Here is a 17,359-nt window from a genome sequence, read left to right on the forward strand (position 1 = left end):
CGGAAAACAAGATAATGGGGATGTTTGCTGTCAAAAAAACAACCAATTGGCAAGCAAATTACCAGTCCGCTACACGTTACCTCCTGAAGTGCCCCAACAACCCCGCAGGGGCTCACTCGGGCACGAAGTGGCAGGCAGCTCTGCCCCGCTGTCGGTACGCGACCCCTTGCTTCGCACTTAGGTTTTGCTCGCCGCCGCCCTGCAGACCAGCACCCGACCCACCTCACCCCCGCACCGCCCGCTCACGTAGACACACTGCTACGCCCTGGGCAACCAACTGCCCGCCAGCCCTAACCGCCCTGCCCGTGCGATTCCACAGACCCGAGCTGCCGGCCCGCCCCAGCCCCCGGCAGGACGGGGATGCGCTTCGGCCCGGACGCGCCCGCACCCCGCCCGGCGCGGCGGCAGAAGCGGCGCCGTTCACTTCACCCCCGGCCCCTCGCAGGCCCGCAGCCGGACCGGGCGGCGCAAAGCAGGCCCGGCAGCGACCGGCCCCCGCGCCTCCCCGGCGCGCCCGCCTCCGCCCCGCCAGGCGACGGAGCCTCTCCTCCCGCTCGCCCTCCCCCAGCACCTGCCAGCGCCAGGCGCCGCCGCCACACCGGGAGCCGGGCCCGCCGCTTCCAGGCCTTGCGGTGCGGTGCCGGCGGCCGGGGCCGGGCCGGGCGCCGCCTCAGGCCGCGCTGTCAGCGCCCAGGCCTCGCGGCGGGCGGGACGCGCCGCTTCCGGTGTGGCTCAGGCCCCGCCCTGCGCCAGCGTCACCGCTTCCCGGAGGGGAGGGGCGAGCAAAGGGCGGGGAGGGGGCGCCAGGGCCCTTCCGGTCGCGTGGGGGAGGGCACCCGCCGTCCCGGCACCACGGGCTGGGGGTGGGGCCTCAACGAACCCCGCCCATCGCGGGCGTGGCGGCGCCGGCGCCGCCGTCAGCGCGCTTTCGGCGGCGGTGTGAGGGGCCGAGCGCCGGGCGTCCGCGCTGCGCGAACAGCGCACGCCGCGCGCAACGTGGGCGGGACCCCAGAGACGCGTTTATTGTTTCCAAACGCTGCGGCTCAGTCGCTGCTGCCCGCGTCCCGCCCTGACGTCCAGAGGACGAAGGCAGGCGGAGAAAGCCGCCCTTCCCCCGGCGAACCAGGCCGTCGCGGGGGCTGCGGGAGGCGGGAAGGAGGCGCGCGCGGGGCAGCAGGCTGCACCGGCCGCCGGCAGGCAGACTGCGGCGCTGGCCGTCAGCGTTACTGCGTTGCTTGCTCGTACGCTTCCGTGATTTCTAAACGTTCAAAATCTGAATTCCTGTTCTCGGAAGCGCTGCACGCAAGGTTACATGGCCACGTACATGCGACGTGCTCCACGGGCATGTATTTTTCTTGCGTCACGCGTGTTACTTGTTGCCTGTGCCTCGTAATTCTGTAAAATCCGTCAAGTATTTCAAATTACGTTGCGATTTTACGTTGTAACGACGACACGGTCAATTTACCAACGAAACTGTTTGTAATTCCCTGTTCTGCTTCGAAGCGCGCGAGCAGGTGACTAACTCAGGCAGCTGTTTCACTTTGCAATTACGCAGCAGCTTTCGTTATTGCCGATGACGAAGCGCTAACTGAGAGTTACCCCTCGCGCGGGCAAGATTTCAGATCCCCTTTGTTTAATTCGGTGGCACAGCTCCTGCGTGCCGCCGCGCAAACGCCCCCTACTTCTGTGTGCTGGCAGAATTATAACGGAGGAGATCGGCCGTCCCCGCCCAACGGCACCAGCCGGGGGATGACTTCACCTCACCGGCAAGGCGAGCCTCCCTGCGGCCCGCCGGCCGGCGGCGGAGCCAAACCGACCGGGGAGGGCGCGCCCCCAGCTTTGCTCTCCCCGCGTCAGGCTGCTCACGTCGTAAACCGCCTCCCGCTCCAGAACATGACGCGAAAGCATTCTTTGGGGCAGCGCGGCTGACCGCCCGACGCTCTTTTACCAACGGCAGAACCGGGACAGCGCCCGCTCTGCGGCGCCCTGAGGTCACGCGGCCGACGTCACTTCCCGCGCGAGCCCCCGCCCCGCGCGCTCCGTGCGGCATTGTGGGAGGCCGGAAAGGGGTTGCCGGGGGAGGAAGATGGCGGCGCAGGGTAGAGGCCGGGCGGGCGGCGGCAAGGAGGAGCGGGGTCCGGGGCGCCCGGAGCCGGAGCTGCTGCTGCACCCGGAGCTGCTCTCGGAGGAGTTCCTGCTGCTCACCCTGGAGCAGGTGCGCCGGGCGCCGCGGGGAGCCCGCCGGCCCCGCAACGGCGGCCCCTCAGGCGGGGCGGGGGGGGGCGGCGCGGCGCCCGTCCCGGCCGGCGGGAGGGGAGGCCTCCCGGGCCTGCGGCCCTGCTCATTGTCCTGCCCCCCCCCCCCCCGCTGTAGCTGCTAACGAATAATGGACCCAAGTCAGCGGGTCCCTGCGCCAGGGTCCGCAGACAGTAAAATTATCCGTAGAAAGACGATTTTACTCTGTTTACTCTCAGTTGCCACGTTGATACCCGGTGAATTAAGGAAGTGCGTCCTACATAATCGGTCAAGCTAATGCTTTAAGTATGCAAACCTGAAAAAAATTGAGTTTGAAAGTGAACAGTTTTGGACTGTATGAAGCTTCAGTTGATGTGATTTGAAGTACTTGTTACTGCCTTGCCTGAAAATTTCAGGCGCGTGAAACAATAGTAATCAAAGTTTTAGGTTTTTGTATGAGTTCTCTGAATTTTTGTATGCTCTTGTCCACGTAGTTTGTGTGGACAAAAATGTACAGGTTTTAGGCCCACCTCGGAAGTCATGAAGTGTTGCCAAAACCAGTAGTGGCAGAGACTTGACCTGCTTTCAGTGACCTCTAATTTGTAGGAAGTTAGTGGGGTTTTTTTCTCTTTTAATAAATTTGGCAGAAGGTACCAAGAAATTTTGTTTTCGCAACCCTATACACAATTAGAAAGAAAACTGGTGTTCTGTTATAACTGACAGTTACTGGAAATCTCCCTTTGCAGCTTATTCTGTGGGAACTGGGGAAGGAAGCATAGCTCTACATCTGTAAGTTTGAACTGCGTTATGTTCTAGTTGCCTGTTTTTTAGAAGTGTGAAGAACAACTCTGGTATTGTAGTTGGATTCAGGGAAGTGTGTTTAAGAGTGCATGAAAACATCAGTCAGCAACAGTATGTCTATTACAACTTTTTCCTTTTTTTTTGCTACTATTTTTATTGGGAAAAATTGCAGGGTTTTGGATAGGGAGGGGCTGCAGTGTTGACCTGTGTGGGCAAAGGTGATGAACTGCCCAGTATTGGTCGCAGCTGGATCCAACTGTCTCTGACACTGATGAAAACAGCCGATCACACCAAAATTTGAAGCAGAAGAGCTCATGGCACCTATGCTCAAATGCAATTAACAAAAAGCAGCAGCCACCAGGATCAGGAGGCACAAAAAGACGCACAGGAAGAGGCACGTGAGGAGATATGTGAAGAGATGTGCCTGCAGGTAGTGGAAAAAGAAACCAGTATGCACTGACCCAAACATCCCTTATTTTCCGTTGCCTCGCTGAAGGGAGGGACCGAGTGTAATCCACACGGAAAACAAGGGAAGTTGACAGTAGGAAGGCGGGAGACCAGGCTGTCATCGGCACAGGGCAGTTCATGGCCTCCCCACACCGGTCACCCCTGCAGCCCCCTCACTTCTGAAACTCTGGCATTTATGCCCAATACACTATCGTAAAGTGGCTTTTGAAAAAAGAAATTATGCCACTAAGATACTTGTGCTTTGAATTTGTCATAATAATAACAACTTTTTTTCTGTTCCCCACAGAAGAATATACTAGTCGAAAATGATGTAAAGATGGACAAAGATGGTCTCACTGATCTCTATATTCAACATGCCATTCCCCTGCCTCAGCGTGACTTACCAAAAAGTAGATGGGGGAAAATGATGGAAAAGAAAAGGCAGCAAAATGAGTTGAAAAGTGAGAATAAAAGGTAATTTAGCTTTTATTGGGCTAGACTTGGAGAATTTAGGACAATGCATTTAGTTTAATCTTTGTTTGCCTGATTAATGAAACTGGTACGGCTTTTGGACATTACTACAGTTTACAGAGAATGCTGTGTCAGGTCTCCTGTGTCAGAAGTGTTAGATTCTACTACTGCAATAACAGGAAAAAGAGGAAGATAATCTTTTGTTGTCATCCAAATGTTATTAATGGTATCTAGCTTATAGTCCTTCTTTTCATAGAATGCCAGAATGGTTTGGGTTGGAAGGAACACTTAAACGTCATCTGGTCCAACACCCCTGCAGTGAGCAGGGACATCTTCAACTCGATCAGGTTGCTCAGAGCCACATCCAACCTGACCTTGAATGTTTCCAGGGATGGGGCATCTACCACCTCTCTGGGCAACCTGTTCCGGTGTTTCACCACCTTCATTGTAAAAAATTTCTTCATTGTGTCTAGTCTGAATCTACCCTCCTTTAGTTTAAAACCATTACCCTTTGTCCTATCACTGCAGGCCCCACTGAAAAGTCTGTCCCCATCTCTCTTATAGGCCGCCCCCTTTAAGTACTGAAAGGCTGCAATAAGGTCTTCCCGGAGCCTTCTCTTCTCCAGGCTGAGCAACTCCAGCTCTTTCAGCCTTTCTTCATAGGAGAGGTGCTCCATCCCTCTGATCATTTTTGTGGCCCTCCTATGGACCGGCTCCAGCAGGTCCATGTCTTTCCTGTGCTGAGGGCCCCAGAGCTGGACGCAGCACTCCAGGTGGGGTCTCGCCAGGGCAGAGTAGAGGGGCAGAATCACCTCCCTCGACCTGCTGGCCACCCTGCTTTTGATGCAGCCCAGAATACAGCTGGCCGCCTGGGCTGCGAGCACACCTTTCTGGCTCATGTCCAGTTTTTCATCCACCAGTACCCCTAAGTCCTGCTCTGCGGAGCTGCTCCCAATCCCTTCATCCCCCAGTCTGTATTGATACTGAGTTATTGGTACATTTCAAGATACTTTATAATGAAGAAAAAGTACTAATTTTTTGTTTCACCTTGTAATTGTTAAGTAATAATCATATTTACAGTGTTTAAGAAAAGTACCAAAAGCATGTTTAATTATGCTTCCTTCCTGGACAGGATTGGTCTATTCTAGAGTCGGGGTGTATGCTGCAGCGGTTTTGCGTGTCCAATTCAAAACTAACATCTACTTTCTGAAAGAAACATTCTTCCTTGTTTTTAAAACCTTTGTACTTGGTCAGAAAGCAAAATCTTCCTTAAAAGTTTATTTTACTGAATCTCTTCTCCTCCCGACATTCCCCCTGCCCAAGACTTTGACGTGTGATATGTATGGGCAGTGTTCTGATTTAGCTTCAGCAGCAAATGCTAAAGGAAAGGTGGATGGAAATTATTATAGGTTTGCAGTATTACAGCTTGTTGATTTCTTAAGTCTGTTTTAGCTTTACTGAGGTTTCTAACTGGGAAGAGCTAAACAAATTCTGCCGAGTGTTTTGTTTTTTTAAGTGGCTAGGGCACTGAGTTATCTTGTTATGTCAGGTTTTTTTCTCCTGTGTGCATAAAAGGTTATAGTACCTCGGATTGTTTACAACTTGCAACTTGAGGATGAAAGAATAAGGTTAGTGTTGGAATAATAAGAAACTGTTGGTGTGCTGAAATAGGTGCAAAAGAATTTTTTGTCAAAGAAATAAAGATAGGTTGGATGTTTTTGAGGGAAGGAGGCAATGTTAATATTTAGATGGGAGAATGACTTCATCAAGAATTTATATATAGAATAAGTTTAGGTGCTCTTATTTTGGTACACTAAAATTCAGTAGTGGTTAAACTTATGTAGTATTTGCTGGGCAAATAGTAAGTAAAAGGAGGTATGTTTCATTTACCAGTGTGCTTTTCTTTATCAGTTGCTCTTAGCACTTAACATCTAGCATGCTAGGCTTAGTCTTTTGCCCTGTTGTTAGACAGTTTTAAGCTTTTCCAGCAGTTACTATTTTTGCTTGTATTACATCTTTCATACTTAACAAATATGCTGGGAAAATACTGTCTAGAAAAGTTAATCTTTTACTGCTAGTATTGCTAATGCCAGAGAAATGGCAGAAATAGACTTTCAGTAAGTAAAAGTTGCACAGAGAAAACTTCAGTTTTAGTATATTCACGGAAAGAATCAAAGAAGTTCAATCATCTTTTTGGATGTTAGAATGTTACAGTTTTCCTCATAGTTGTGTGCACCACTGAAGCAGAACTGGCACGATGCCACTGTGCAGAGGAGGAAGTAGAACTTGGCTTTCTTGTTTTTAAAAACAAAATTCCTAGGTATTGTGCAGCTGTAAGTTATGTGCGAGTCAGAGGTGGGAGCTAAGCGCTCTGTTAGTTCGGTCTAGAAGTCAGATAAACTGATTGATCGTATGAACAACAGGAGCTTTCTGATGAGTTCCTCTGTGGAAAGCACAGCTTTGCAACATGCGCTGGAATTAACATGAGGCTTGGAGACTTGATCAGCATGCCTCAGTGTGTGTTTGCATGCCTCTAGTAGTTACATGTAGGAGGTAAAAACACACTGAAATTTAAAAGTCAGTGTTGAATATCCTGTTTAGTTTTACTGCTGGTGATTGATGGCATGTCCTAAAAGACTTGCTGTGTATCAGCTGAGCTGCAATAACATGTTATACCTCAATAATACAATCAGTTATCTGCGGTCACAGATGATGGTTTCTATGTCTGATTACTGAGTATTTCAGCTTGCAGACAATCATATCAAATAAAACCAAATGTAATCTATCCAGCTTCAGACATTTCAGAAAGTATTTGTGTTCGGGGACAGTTAATTTTGTAGATCTATAAGCTCATCTTGCCTGCTGGAAGAAAGAGGATGGTATGAATCTCAATGTATATGTAGTTTCTGAAGTGCCATCGAGCCTGAAGACTCTCACCTGCAGACTCTGCAGGAGCACTGTGGCTGTGCGTGCTCAGCTGTGGCCTTGGCAGAGCTCATCATTTCTCCTTAGTTGCCTGAGAGGCCACTTCGGCATCCTCTGAGAACTGCTAATGTGCTGATAATATTGAGTTCAGTGTAAAATATGGTACTTCTGACCAGTTTCAGACATTCACAGGTGATCACCTGCCTGTTTTGGTAGCAGGTGAATATTTAGTATACTCAGGGGGTGGCAGCGAAAACCTACACTTCTCTCTGGTTTTAGGGTCCTACCTTAAGTACCAGCCTAAGCTAGACAAGAATAGGAGGATTTTTCATTAAATTGTCCTCGTAATCAGAAGTTTCTCGGAGGCCAACCTGACTACATGAGTAATCATGTGAAACAGGGGAAACCCAGATTGCTCATGTAGAGAAGCTTTTGCTTCCTCTAGTAAATCTTGTATTCTTTACCATGCGCTACAAAGTAAACAATAGGATTAGAGCATGCCCTCCATCCAGCCAGGCCCAAAGTGTGGCTAGAACATTCCTCTAGGATGTAGGAGATGCACACTGAAATCTAGGTTTCACAGAGAGTGTCCTGCAGGAGGGAACACAATCCCAAACTGGTTCTTTTCAGCTGTTAGCTAGCATCAGTGTCCTCCCTCAGAAGAATGCTGGCTAACACGAGTCCTGCTCTGAAGCTTTTAAGCTGCCTGTACTTTATAAAAAGGAAATGAATGTCACACCCAAGGTTCTGTGTTCTTCTGTGAGCCATGTATCTAAAAATTAGATGTGACAGTTCTTGATGATACAGCGTCCAAATTTCTTTTGGAACTTTCCCAAAGTGTTTCTCTGGGAATGTTATCTGTATTATAGCATGTGGTCATTAGTACAAGTGCTACAGTTATAAAATTCAGTTTAGAACAGATAACAATCCTCCTAGAAGTGCAGTTATTTCCTGATTTGCCAGTCCTCACCAAGCTGAATTAATAAAAAAAAATCTCCAAAGGAAAAGCAGACTTCTTATGTTAAGGAAGGTGACTGAAAAAAGGCATAGATTTCTTTTCTTTCACATAGTTTGTAAACTAGCTTTCCAAAAAGGCTGCTGGGGAATGTGTTCCTTGTCAGGAGTGTTGAATAAATTCTTGGACAAAGCCAAAGTGAGCAAAAAGTATCATGCTTTATTTTTGAAGTGTGTCAGCTTTTTAGACTTTTCAAGTGAAATTATGCTCCTTAATTTAATGGATGTGTTAAATACTACTGTTGTTTCAGTAGTATTTAACTGAAACAACATGCCTGGCTGAACATTCCTGGTCTTGGAAGCTAATCTGATTTTGTAGAAGCTCTCCTGGAAACGGCATCTACTACTATTAAGCCAAAAAGTTGTGTCTGATCTCTTGACAAACAAGTCCCAAATGAATTGAAGTTCTCTCTTTGTCTCTGTCAGGTCCGGGAACCCGATGAATAGAAAAAGATGAGGATTATGTGACATATGTTGTTGTCAACAGATAGTAATGTAGAAGCAAATCTGAATAAAAGCCGAACTTTCTCTTGCTCTATGAGCTCTTAAAAAAAATTAAAGGAGTCACAATTTAAAGCAACCCCTGGTCTGGACAGAAATTGTGCAAGCTATGTGTAATTTCTTAATATGTGAGGTTTATGAGCAGCTACTAATCTAATGTCATTCCAAGTCAAACAAGTGGAGTCTCTGCTTATGGCTTATTTTAAAGGCTGTTTAGATACCTAACATCAATATTGTCAAATTCATTAATTACAAATTAATGAATATATTTCATTGTTGAAAACAGTGTAGTTCAACTTTTATTCTCCTGTTTAATATAAGATGACTAAACAGTAAGTGTGTACTGAAAACTGAAGTTTCTAAACAGGAATATTATATAACTTAGTGGTGGTTTGGTTTTTTTTATTTGTTAAATCTGCACTTTCCAAACACTTTCTCTTTGTCATTCTTGAGCAATGCTTTTTTTAAAACTCTAAATTTGTGTAGTGAATGTGAGCTATGATAACCTTGTGCTGTATTTTTTGGCAGTCAGGATGTTTTCTGATACTACTGTTTTGATATTAGCTGGATAGTATTCCTTTCAGTTGCTACTAAATTGGCCAGCTCTGACTACACATAGGCTTAAAGGCACAAACTATTTAAAAAAAAAAAAAAGTCATTAAATCAGCTTAGGGTTCCTGTTCAAAGACAGCTTATTTCAAAAACAGGCATGCTTTTTTTGCTTAATGTTTTCATTCCTTGTTTAACAATCTTTTCGACTATCTTAACGTTATGATTTTGAATAAGAGTGGAAACGGGGAGATTTAGAAGCGTCAGAATATTAGATGCGGTTCTTGTAGATGAGGTGGCACACATTTTCTCAAATATTCACCTTTCGAAATACTTAACAGCTATTACCTCTTTAGTTATTCTGGAATAGCTACAGTGGTATAAGCATACAGTCTTTGGTCATACAACTGTAATTGTCTGCCTGGAAAGTTCCTCACACAACCCTCTTCACTGAGGAACGCTGTTCCTCACACAACCCCCTGCCTGCTCCCCGCCCCCCCCCGCCTTTGTATTTTGGAATCAATTTCTGTTTCCTAAGTTTGGAGCAGCTAAGAGCTTAACATTAGCATTTTGGGATATATTTTTACTTTAGGCAAGACTAAATTAATTTTCACTACTCACATCTTGGATATGCTATTTTTAGACCATTTAGCTTGTCTTTCTGAGAATTTTATAATTTGTATTTTCAGTGTTACAACGGTGGAAGGTTTAAGGAAACGGCCATTAATTGTATTTGATGGCAATTCAACAAGTACAAGCATAAAGGTGAAGAAGACAGAGAATGGAGCTGCTGATCGCCTAAAACCTCCTCCAGCTGGAAGCACCACCAACACTGTTAGAAGATTATCCGTTCCTTCAAATGCCTCAACATACATTTCAGCCTCCAGTTTATCAGAGGACGCTAAGCTGGGAATGAGGAATAGTGAGGCTAAGCAGAACAATATTTCAAAGACTAACAGCAGTGTGTTGGCTAGTCTGAAGGTGTACCCTTTGTCTCCAGTAGCAGGAACTACTGTTGTGAAGTTAAAGAGAGCCGTTCCAAAAGAAGAATCTGATTTGCCGGTATGTACATCCAGTATCTTGTTTTGCAGCTTTTTTTTAATTGAAACTTGCAGGAGCCAAAGGCAGACCTTTGTAAGCATTTTCAGGATTATTTTACTTTGGAGTAATAGTAGAATCTTTATTTAGAAACAGGCAAAAGAGTAGCTGGTTTGGGAAAGATGAGAAGGAAAGAAATGAAGTACTTTGTACTTGTCCATGGGAAACTTCTGTGTGAGAGAGGTAGCTTTGTAGGAAACATGCATGTAATTTTAAAATGAGTAAGTAGGTAACACTTGAGGTGGTGCTGGGAGCAGTCAAATAAAACACAAATGAAATAATCCTACTGGTAGGTCTGAGAGAGAGAACAGGTATTATAGAACAACATGAACAGGCTTAAAGGGAGGACAAGTGGTCTGTTTTCCGTAGTAGGGAAGAAAAAAACAGAATGATAACATTTGTAACAATCACACTTTAATGGTTGAGTAGAACAAGCTTTCATTTGTCAAAGTGAAGGAAGAGGTATTATGGGAACTGCAGTAAGATGCTGAGAGCCGTAGAATATATCCTTGGAGGAAGAACGCCATCTGTTTTAAATCTCACATAGGAATTGGCAAGATAGAGGAAGAAACTCGGTGTGAAAATCTGGAGAGCTGCCTAGATTGTGGGTCTGAATGAGAAGCTATAACAACAAACCATACTAGTTGAAGTGAGAGGCCAAAGGTCAAGTGCTCATTTTGAGCCATGGTGATCTTAATCAGGTACCTGAGCTTCTATAAGATGCTGAGAAAGACATGCTGAGATCTTGAACAGAGGGATGCTGTTCTCAAGTAGAAGACTGATAGCGAGCTGTTAACCATAAAGGTAAATAGTTATCTTCTTTCTGCAAGGTAGATTTAGCTGCAAACAAATTTTCTGTAGAGAAGAGATCTACACTACAGACGGGGGCAGAATGAGGCTGATGAGCTGAAGTGATGAGAGAAAAGCTAAGGCAGGATATATGAATTCAGGAGGGCGTATCTTTGAAAGTGTAGGTAATGGTGCCAAATGTAGCTGCCAGTTGGGGAGACGGAAGAGTGGTTATTTTTGACAAAGGTGTGATTAGTCTTTAAGGGCTTGTCAGTGAGCAAGGAGTGATGGATCATCTGTTTAAAACATGCCACGAGGTAGGGATAAGTCTTATATTTGTGTTGTATTCCTTCATAATACAAATGAAGGAATTTTCACATTTCCACTGGAGTATGGGAATGTCTGGAATAAGTCTTGGGCTTCAAAGAAGAAATAAAAATACCTGTTCTCAGTTGAACTGCAGGGGGAGCTTTAGATACACAGTGTGCAATTACATTGATTAACATTTTCCCAGGACACCAGACCTAACTTCTGTTTTCTCAGTATTGCCTCATGAAATGCTTTCTATTAATCTCTTCTTAAAAAAACCCTTTCATGAAAGAATGCAGGTAATATCCTGGCTGCATGGATTGGTAGGTTCCATCAGACTTCTGTTAAACATGAGCACCTAAACACATGGCTGTTCTGAAAGACAGCTTTAGCAGCTTTTACAAGAATCATGGCTGAGGCCCCAAGTCAAATTTATGCTAGAGAAGTGTCTTTCCTACTACCAGTATCACTACCTTATTTTAATTTTTAAAACTCTTCTAAGTACTGGTCAGGTTTGAACCTACAGAGCTTTTGAAACTTGTTTAGTATACATCTCACAGCTTCTTTGTATTTAATTTTAATGTTTTGTAGACACAGTGATGAACACTTTTAAGTGACACTGTATAACTGACACTCAGAAGCTATGACCTCTGACACTTGACTTTCTGTCTTAGCCACAGTTTATGTTGTTCAAGTTAATACCGGCAAGTTCGGTCATGCCTTGGTTAATGACGGTGAGACACGTTTGAAGTTAGGCAAGTGTGTTGTATGGATGTTATTTTACTGTCTGAGATTAAAGAATGTGGTATTGAATAATAAGTGATGCAGCCAGGAAGAATCAGTATACTGGGCAGATGGCCGTAGAGTGTAAAGCCTGATATATTTTTAGTATACAGTAATGACAACTGCCTTTTCAAGCAAGTGGCTGTTCTTTGACTTTCAAGAAAAACTGAAGTTCTTGTGCTGAATAGCACAGAACTATCCTTCTGGGTCTAAGTCCCTTAAACCTTTCAGTGGTTGCAATCCACAGGATTGCTGTAAATAAACGAATACTGAAACTCTTAATGAGAAGAGAGATCTCCAGATTGTTCTCCCTAAAGCAGTCTGTTGCAGAATGTTCTTGAAAACTCATATACCTATCTTTACTCTGCTTGTGTGAGCTATTAAAGCTCTAATTTCTCAGATTTTTTCTTACTTTAGATGGTGAAAAGGTAATTATTTCACCACTTCAATCTCCCATTGTTTTACTTTGGGCTTACTTGATTTTTTTCTGGTTTCTTGGGATAGGGCTTGAAAGATGAATTCATCTGAGGCTTTGGCAATTATTTCACTTTTTTATACAGGTCATTACAAAGGAAGACCAACTTTTCCTTCTCTTTTTCCAATGTTTTTACTATTGGACAGAAGTAAATTGATTTCCTAGTTGTATGTTTGTTTTTTCTTGTACGATCCCATTTCAACACGTATTTTAAGATGGCAATCTGAAATAACTTGAAGTATGTTTTGACACTCCAATATGTACCTGTTTCTAAGCTGCATAATTGAAAGATATTTTTGCATAACTAAGTGTAGGATTAAGAAAAACCAAAAGACATATATGATTTGCAGGTAGTTAAATTCATTGGCTTTATTTTTCTCTTTAGAGAAGTTCTGTGATATTTAACTATATCCACAAGATGGCAATAGAAAGCTGTTGTAGTATCATATAGCTGAGCATACAGCAATAGTAAGTACTAGATTTGAATATGGCAGGTTAATAACTAACTTCCACTTGCACAGTATGTCTAAGAATACTTATGTATTTTCTTGCATTCCAGAATGACCTGAAGCCTACGGAAGCAAAGAAGAAAATCCAGCATGTTACATGGCCATGAAGTAGCTAATGGTGCTTGAAACATAAATGTTACTTCCATATTTTCAAACAGATAAGTCATATTTAAACAGTTTAAGTACAATTCTTTTTAAACCTTACAGGGATTCAGATTGCTGTGAAGTTTTAACAAGTTTAAAAGTTCCCTGTTGTAAAGCTGGAGTCATTATCACCGGTCACCTTAAGAGTGTCTACTCTTGTACACCAGGTAGTTCATCACTTCTTTAAAAGGTGGTAATATTACAGTATACTAAACCCCACACTTTTAGTTTTCAAGGTTATTATAGTTCATCTCCTGCATGTCACTACGATTCACACATATAAATATATTTTTTTTTTTTTGTTTCAGTAAGATTCAGTTTTGTTCCACTTCTGGTTAAATAGTTAAAATAGCTATTGAGATTCAGAGTGATCCCAAGAGCCTTCTTGGCTTCAAAAAGATAATCCATTTAGATGAGAAAACTGACCATTCTGCTGATAAGATAGTCTGAGACAAAATTTTTTCCTTTTTGTTGCACAGAACAGGAGTGTAGAATTTACGGTGCAAGTTAGGTTGGTAATAAGAGATGAACTATTTAACAGCATTACTTCAAATTGAAGTTTCTCTTATTGATGTACGAAATAAGAAATGCACAGATGGAAGTATGTTTAATTAGACTGTTTGATAGGAATCTTTGAGAGGAAGTAGTGAATGGATTAGTGCCACGTTCTCTTAAATACACAGGCATGTTTTACACATGTATAAGTGTAAAAATGTGCCCATGTAGCAAATTTGCTTGTTTTCCTCGTTACAATCATGCTAATAAAATACGGCGAAAACCTGTGGAATGCAGGTCAGTGCTTTCTCAGCTTACTAACAGTTGGAGAGGGACAGGAAGACAAAGAAGTACCTTGAGACCAGTAGAGTATGTAGTTGCACTCAAAAAAAAAAAAAGCCAAACCCACTAACCTGTTTTCCCTTCCTTTGATAATTTAAAGTGGATGTTGGTTTTCTGTGAAACTTGGTGTTTCCTGTGGATTATTGGTAATGCCTTATAAGGCAGAAATCCAGTTAAAATGATGGAAACATTTTTATTAAATCTCAGCGGCTCAGGGTGAAGCCAATTTAGATCCATTTTAGATATAGGTGGTAAATAATAATAACGCTCCCAGACTTAGTAAAACAGAAACAAAAAAAAGAATCGACTTCTGAATCCGCTTAGTTAACCCACTAAAAGAAGCTGTCAGTAGTGATCTGAAAGCTTGTTTACATTTTTAACATTGGTTAATATTGAAACCAAAAACTGTAGCGTAATTCATTACTGACAGAAGTTCTCCATTCACTGTTATGACATAAAAGGCACTTCTCGAATGCTGTAAAATGGTAAGAATGTGTGTTTTGAAATATTGTGTGCTGTTTCCCTTTTACTAAACACTTGTGCAGTTTTTGTACTTGAGTACAGCAAACTTTAACGTAATGTACATTTTGTATGTAAAAAGTTGTCTTTTAAGTAGCCTTATCCTATTTAAATAAATTCAATTAAAAGCGAACAACGTAGTGCTGACTTGTTTTTGTGATGTAGTTAAGCTTGTTCATTTTATATGATTCTATTTCAGTGGACTTGAAGTGATTAGAACTTAAGAAAAAGCTTACGGAGTAAAAGGCTCGGTAGCTACTTCGGAATTTTAGCAGCAGTTACTATCATGTGAAGTGCTGGTCCTTGCACTAGTGTGACAGTCTGGTAGGAGTTCTGTTTTGTGGGTGGCTTCTTGGCAGTGGTTTAGAGTCTAGGCTATATTTTGTTGTAGTTCCAGTTGCTAGGAGGACGTGTGTGTTGGTATGCGTTAAGGAGTGATATGCAGAACTGTACTGGAATAATAGCATGATGCCGCTACTGCGTGGTAACAGTCTTGTTTTCAGGCTGGTATGCTTTCCAGCCTTGTCACGTTTCACCTACCTTTCCCCAAAGCTGGGACCATTTTGTCATCTATCGTAGCACTTGTGGGGGCGAGGTGCAAGCCATGCTGCTCTTACTATTCCAGTACCCCCTTAGCTAATAGCAATCCTTCTTCTCTCAGCAAAGTATTAGAGCAGAGCTGCAGTGTGCTGGGTGATTGCCAGACCCCAGAGGAGAGAGTGAGTGAGTTGCTTGCCCTGCTTTGGGAGGTGTGGATATGAGGGGTTTTTATGGCTATTCTTTACGATAGCCTTCATCATAGAATGAAGTCAGCAAAGGATAGAATTTAGTCATTCAGTGAGATCAGGTTAGCACGGTGTGCACTTCAAAAATGTCAGCCAACTAAGTTCTTCAAATGGTGTACAGTAAACCAAATCTGATCTGATGCATCTATTTCACTTGTTGAATTAATGAGAAAGGAATGACCTGAGAGCACTTTACACTTGGTACAAAAAGAGACAAATTCAAGAGTGGTGGCAGGAGCTAGGAGCAAACTTTCCCTACCCAGTTGCACACAGAGTAAGTATATTCCTAATTCTTCTTTCCACATCTGAAGATTCCTGTCGGGAGTGTGACATTACTTTCCTCCTCTTGCTAGATACAAATAAATTCCATCTGGGAGGTGTACCAGGATCGTACATTGCATAACATGGCCATATTTCTTGAAGTTTGCTTTGGGAAGAGAGTTATCTTCCTTTGGATTGTTTCCTCTTGATTTTATTGTCCTGCCAGCATGCTGCCGCTAACAGTTGCCTTTGCAGAAAACAATTAGCAGGAATGATGCTAGAGCAAAGGGTATTATGTGTTGCAATACAGAACAAAATTAAAGCATGCCTTGGTATAGAAGTTAAGCTTCTGACTTTTGCAAAGATTAAATGTCTTTTGAGTTGTCTTGACCTCCTTGCTTGCTGAGAACAATAATGTTTTGGTTTTGAATTTAGAACCGATGAACACATTTTTATCAGCTGCAGCCAATTCAGTATTTTCATACAGTTGTTCAGTTTTGCTGATGATTTTCCCACTGATTTTGGTTAGTAGAAGACTATGTTGTATCAGCAGGGCCCGTATGAGCATTGTGTAAACCCCACAGTTTCATGACTGAGTGCAAAAAGGGTTGTGTTTGTATGGCTCTTACATTGTGTTTCTTCAGACTGAAAGCATTTTATTTGTAAATCTCTACCATGTAAATACAATTAAAGCACAATCACAATTTTGTTTTAAATGTTTTTATTTTGAAAAATACAATGTGCAGTGTGTAATGTCAACTAACTGTAATACCGACACTGTCTATCAGAACTTGTACTTCACACAATGATCAGCTAGTCATGCAATAAAATATGTACCTGTTATGAAGCGCTCCCACCTCAACTGTTTTACCATTCTCTCTTTATGGCATGGCACAAATCCTTCTACATTGAAACACCCTCTACGTTCGCAGTCTTTCTACACACTTGACAGCACACACTGGTCACATAGCTCAAGAACACTGAAGTGAGACCGCAGCCTTACTGAAATTGAATGGTGTTTGCCATAGATTTCAGTGGGCTGAGGGTTTCACCCTGAATATCCATCTATGAATGTATTGTGCGTGGCCATTGTAACCCTTGAACTATATCACTTGCTTGTAACTGAAATATTTAGTGGAAAGAAAAAAAAAAAAAGTGTGTTATGTCAATAACACCCAAATGGTTTTGCATCTCAGGTTTTGCATTAGTTTTGGTTAGCTGTAGAAATCTTAAACACCAACACCGCTACTAGGGATTTTGAAGTTGTTTTCCCTCCAGGTTTGGAGAGCGTGAAGAAAATGGTTAAGTAATGTTAACAGTACAGCGAAACACAGAGTGGCAAAGCTAGTTCCAAACATCCGTGTATTTCAGACTATATATTGCAAGCACGGCTTTCCTCCCCTCTCCCCACCTCTTATTTTGAGCTTTAAATATCCTTCCCGCAATCAGGGCAAAGGATGTCATCCCTTTCTGTGAGGAAGCCGCGGCCCACTAGTGAGAGAGAGCACTTCTTACAGTTAAAGCAATCATTATGCCACTGCCGTTCTTCAAAGGAGATGTACTTGGTTCCTCCGAGTCCTGTTTGAAAACCAAAAGCATTCTGTTACAAGAAAGGAATAGCACATCAGCCATCGAGCGATGCTATGTCAGACTACCCTCATGGATTGCTGCGGAGATCCGACGTACAGCAGTGAAAAAAAATGCCATTGTGACAAATCTGTTTGTTGCTGTGCTAATTTTGCCACCCTTATTCTGTAGCAAGTAATATTTTCATCCCCAAATAGTTCTGTTGCTTTCAGCTAAGTTAGCGAACTAGGCTGTTAGCTGGTGACGGATGATGGCAGAAATGAACTTTCAAGGGATGGCACTATGATATACAGCAGAAGAAAAGGGAAGCAACTGCCCCT

The 17,359-nt window shown here is 43.3% G+C and overlaps 3 protein-coding genes across 9 annotated transcripts in view; 1 reads left to right on the forward strand and 2 right to left on the reverse strand.

The window, feature by feature from the left end:
• The window catches only part of TGFBRAP1 (transforming growth factor beta receptor associated protein 1), a 35,689-nt gene extending 34,835 nt beyond the window's left edge, over positions 1–854 (reverse strand). Inside the window, exon 1 of one of the 2 annotated variants that reach the window (XM_087759040.1) lies at positions 572–854. The gene's annotated coding sequence lies outside the window, so the exon portion shown is untranslated. Of the gene's footprint in view, positions 1–80; positions 210–571 lie in introns of those variants that run through there. The other variant, XM_087759041.1, reaches the window with a different exon arrangement.
• An 88-nt stretch (positions 855–942) lies between these two features.
• TSLIG2 (tRNA splicing ligase complex subunit 2) lies at positions 943–16,679 on the forward strand. Its single transcript, XM_087759047.1, has 5 exons — positions 943–2,215; positions 3,791–3,957; positions 9,633–10,005; positions 12,957–13,024; positions 13,114–16,679. Exons 1-4 carry the CDS (start codon positions 2,087–2,089, stop codon positions 13,011–13,013), a joined length of 726 nt encoding a protein of 241 aa, XP_087615173.1. The 5' UTR covers positions 943–2,086; the 3' UTR covers positions 13,014–13,024; positions 13,114–16,679.
• FHL2 (four and a half LIM domains 2) overlaps positions 16,157–17,359 on the reverse strand; it is a 43,553-nt gene continuing 42,350 nt past the window's right edge. For all 6 annotated transcript variants that reach the window (XM_009472600.2, XM_087759044.1, XM_087759045.1 and 3 more), the window contains exon 6: positions 16,157–17,030. In XM_009472600.2, coding sequence (XP_009470875.2) covers positions 16,879–17,030 — 152 coding nt within the window. In that variant the 3' untranslated portion in view covers positions 16,157–16,878. The remainder of the gene's footprint in view (positions 17,031–17,359) is intronic.

This window comes from Nipponia nippon, unplaced genomic scaffold, assembly GCF_047370975.1.
Source record: "Nipponia nippon isolate SJK-2023a ecotype South Korea unplaced genomic scaffold, ASM4737097v1 scaffold_2, whole genome shotgun sequence".
Lineage (NCBI taxonomy): Eukaryota > Metazoa > Chordata > Aves > Pelecaniformes > Threskiornithidae > Nipponia > Nipponia nippon.

Coding starts and splice junctions, on each gene's coding strand:
- TSLIG2 (XM_087759047.1), top strand. CDS start 2,087: ATGGCGGCGCAGGGTAGAGGCCGGGCGGGCGGCGGCAAGGAGGAGCGG. Junction 2,216..3,790: donor TGCTGCTCACCCTGGAGCAG/GTGCGCCGGGCG, acceptor TGTTCCCCACAG/AAGAATATACTAGTCGAAAA. Junction 3,958..9,632: donor TTGAAAAGTGAGAATAAAAG/GTAATTTAGCTT, acceptor TTGTATTTTCAG/TGTTACAACGGTGGAAGGTT.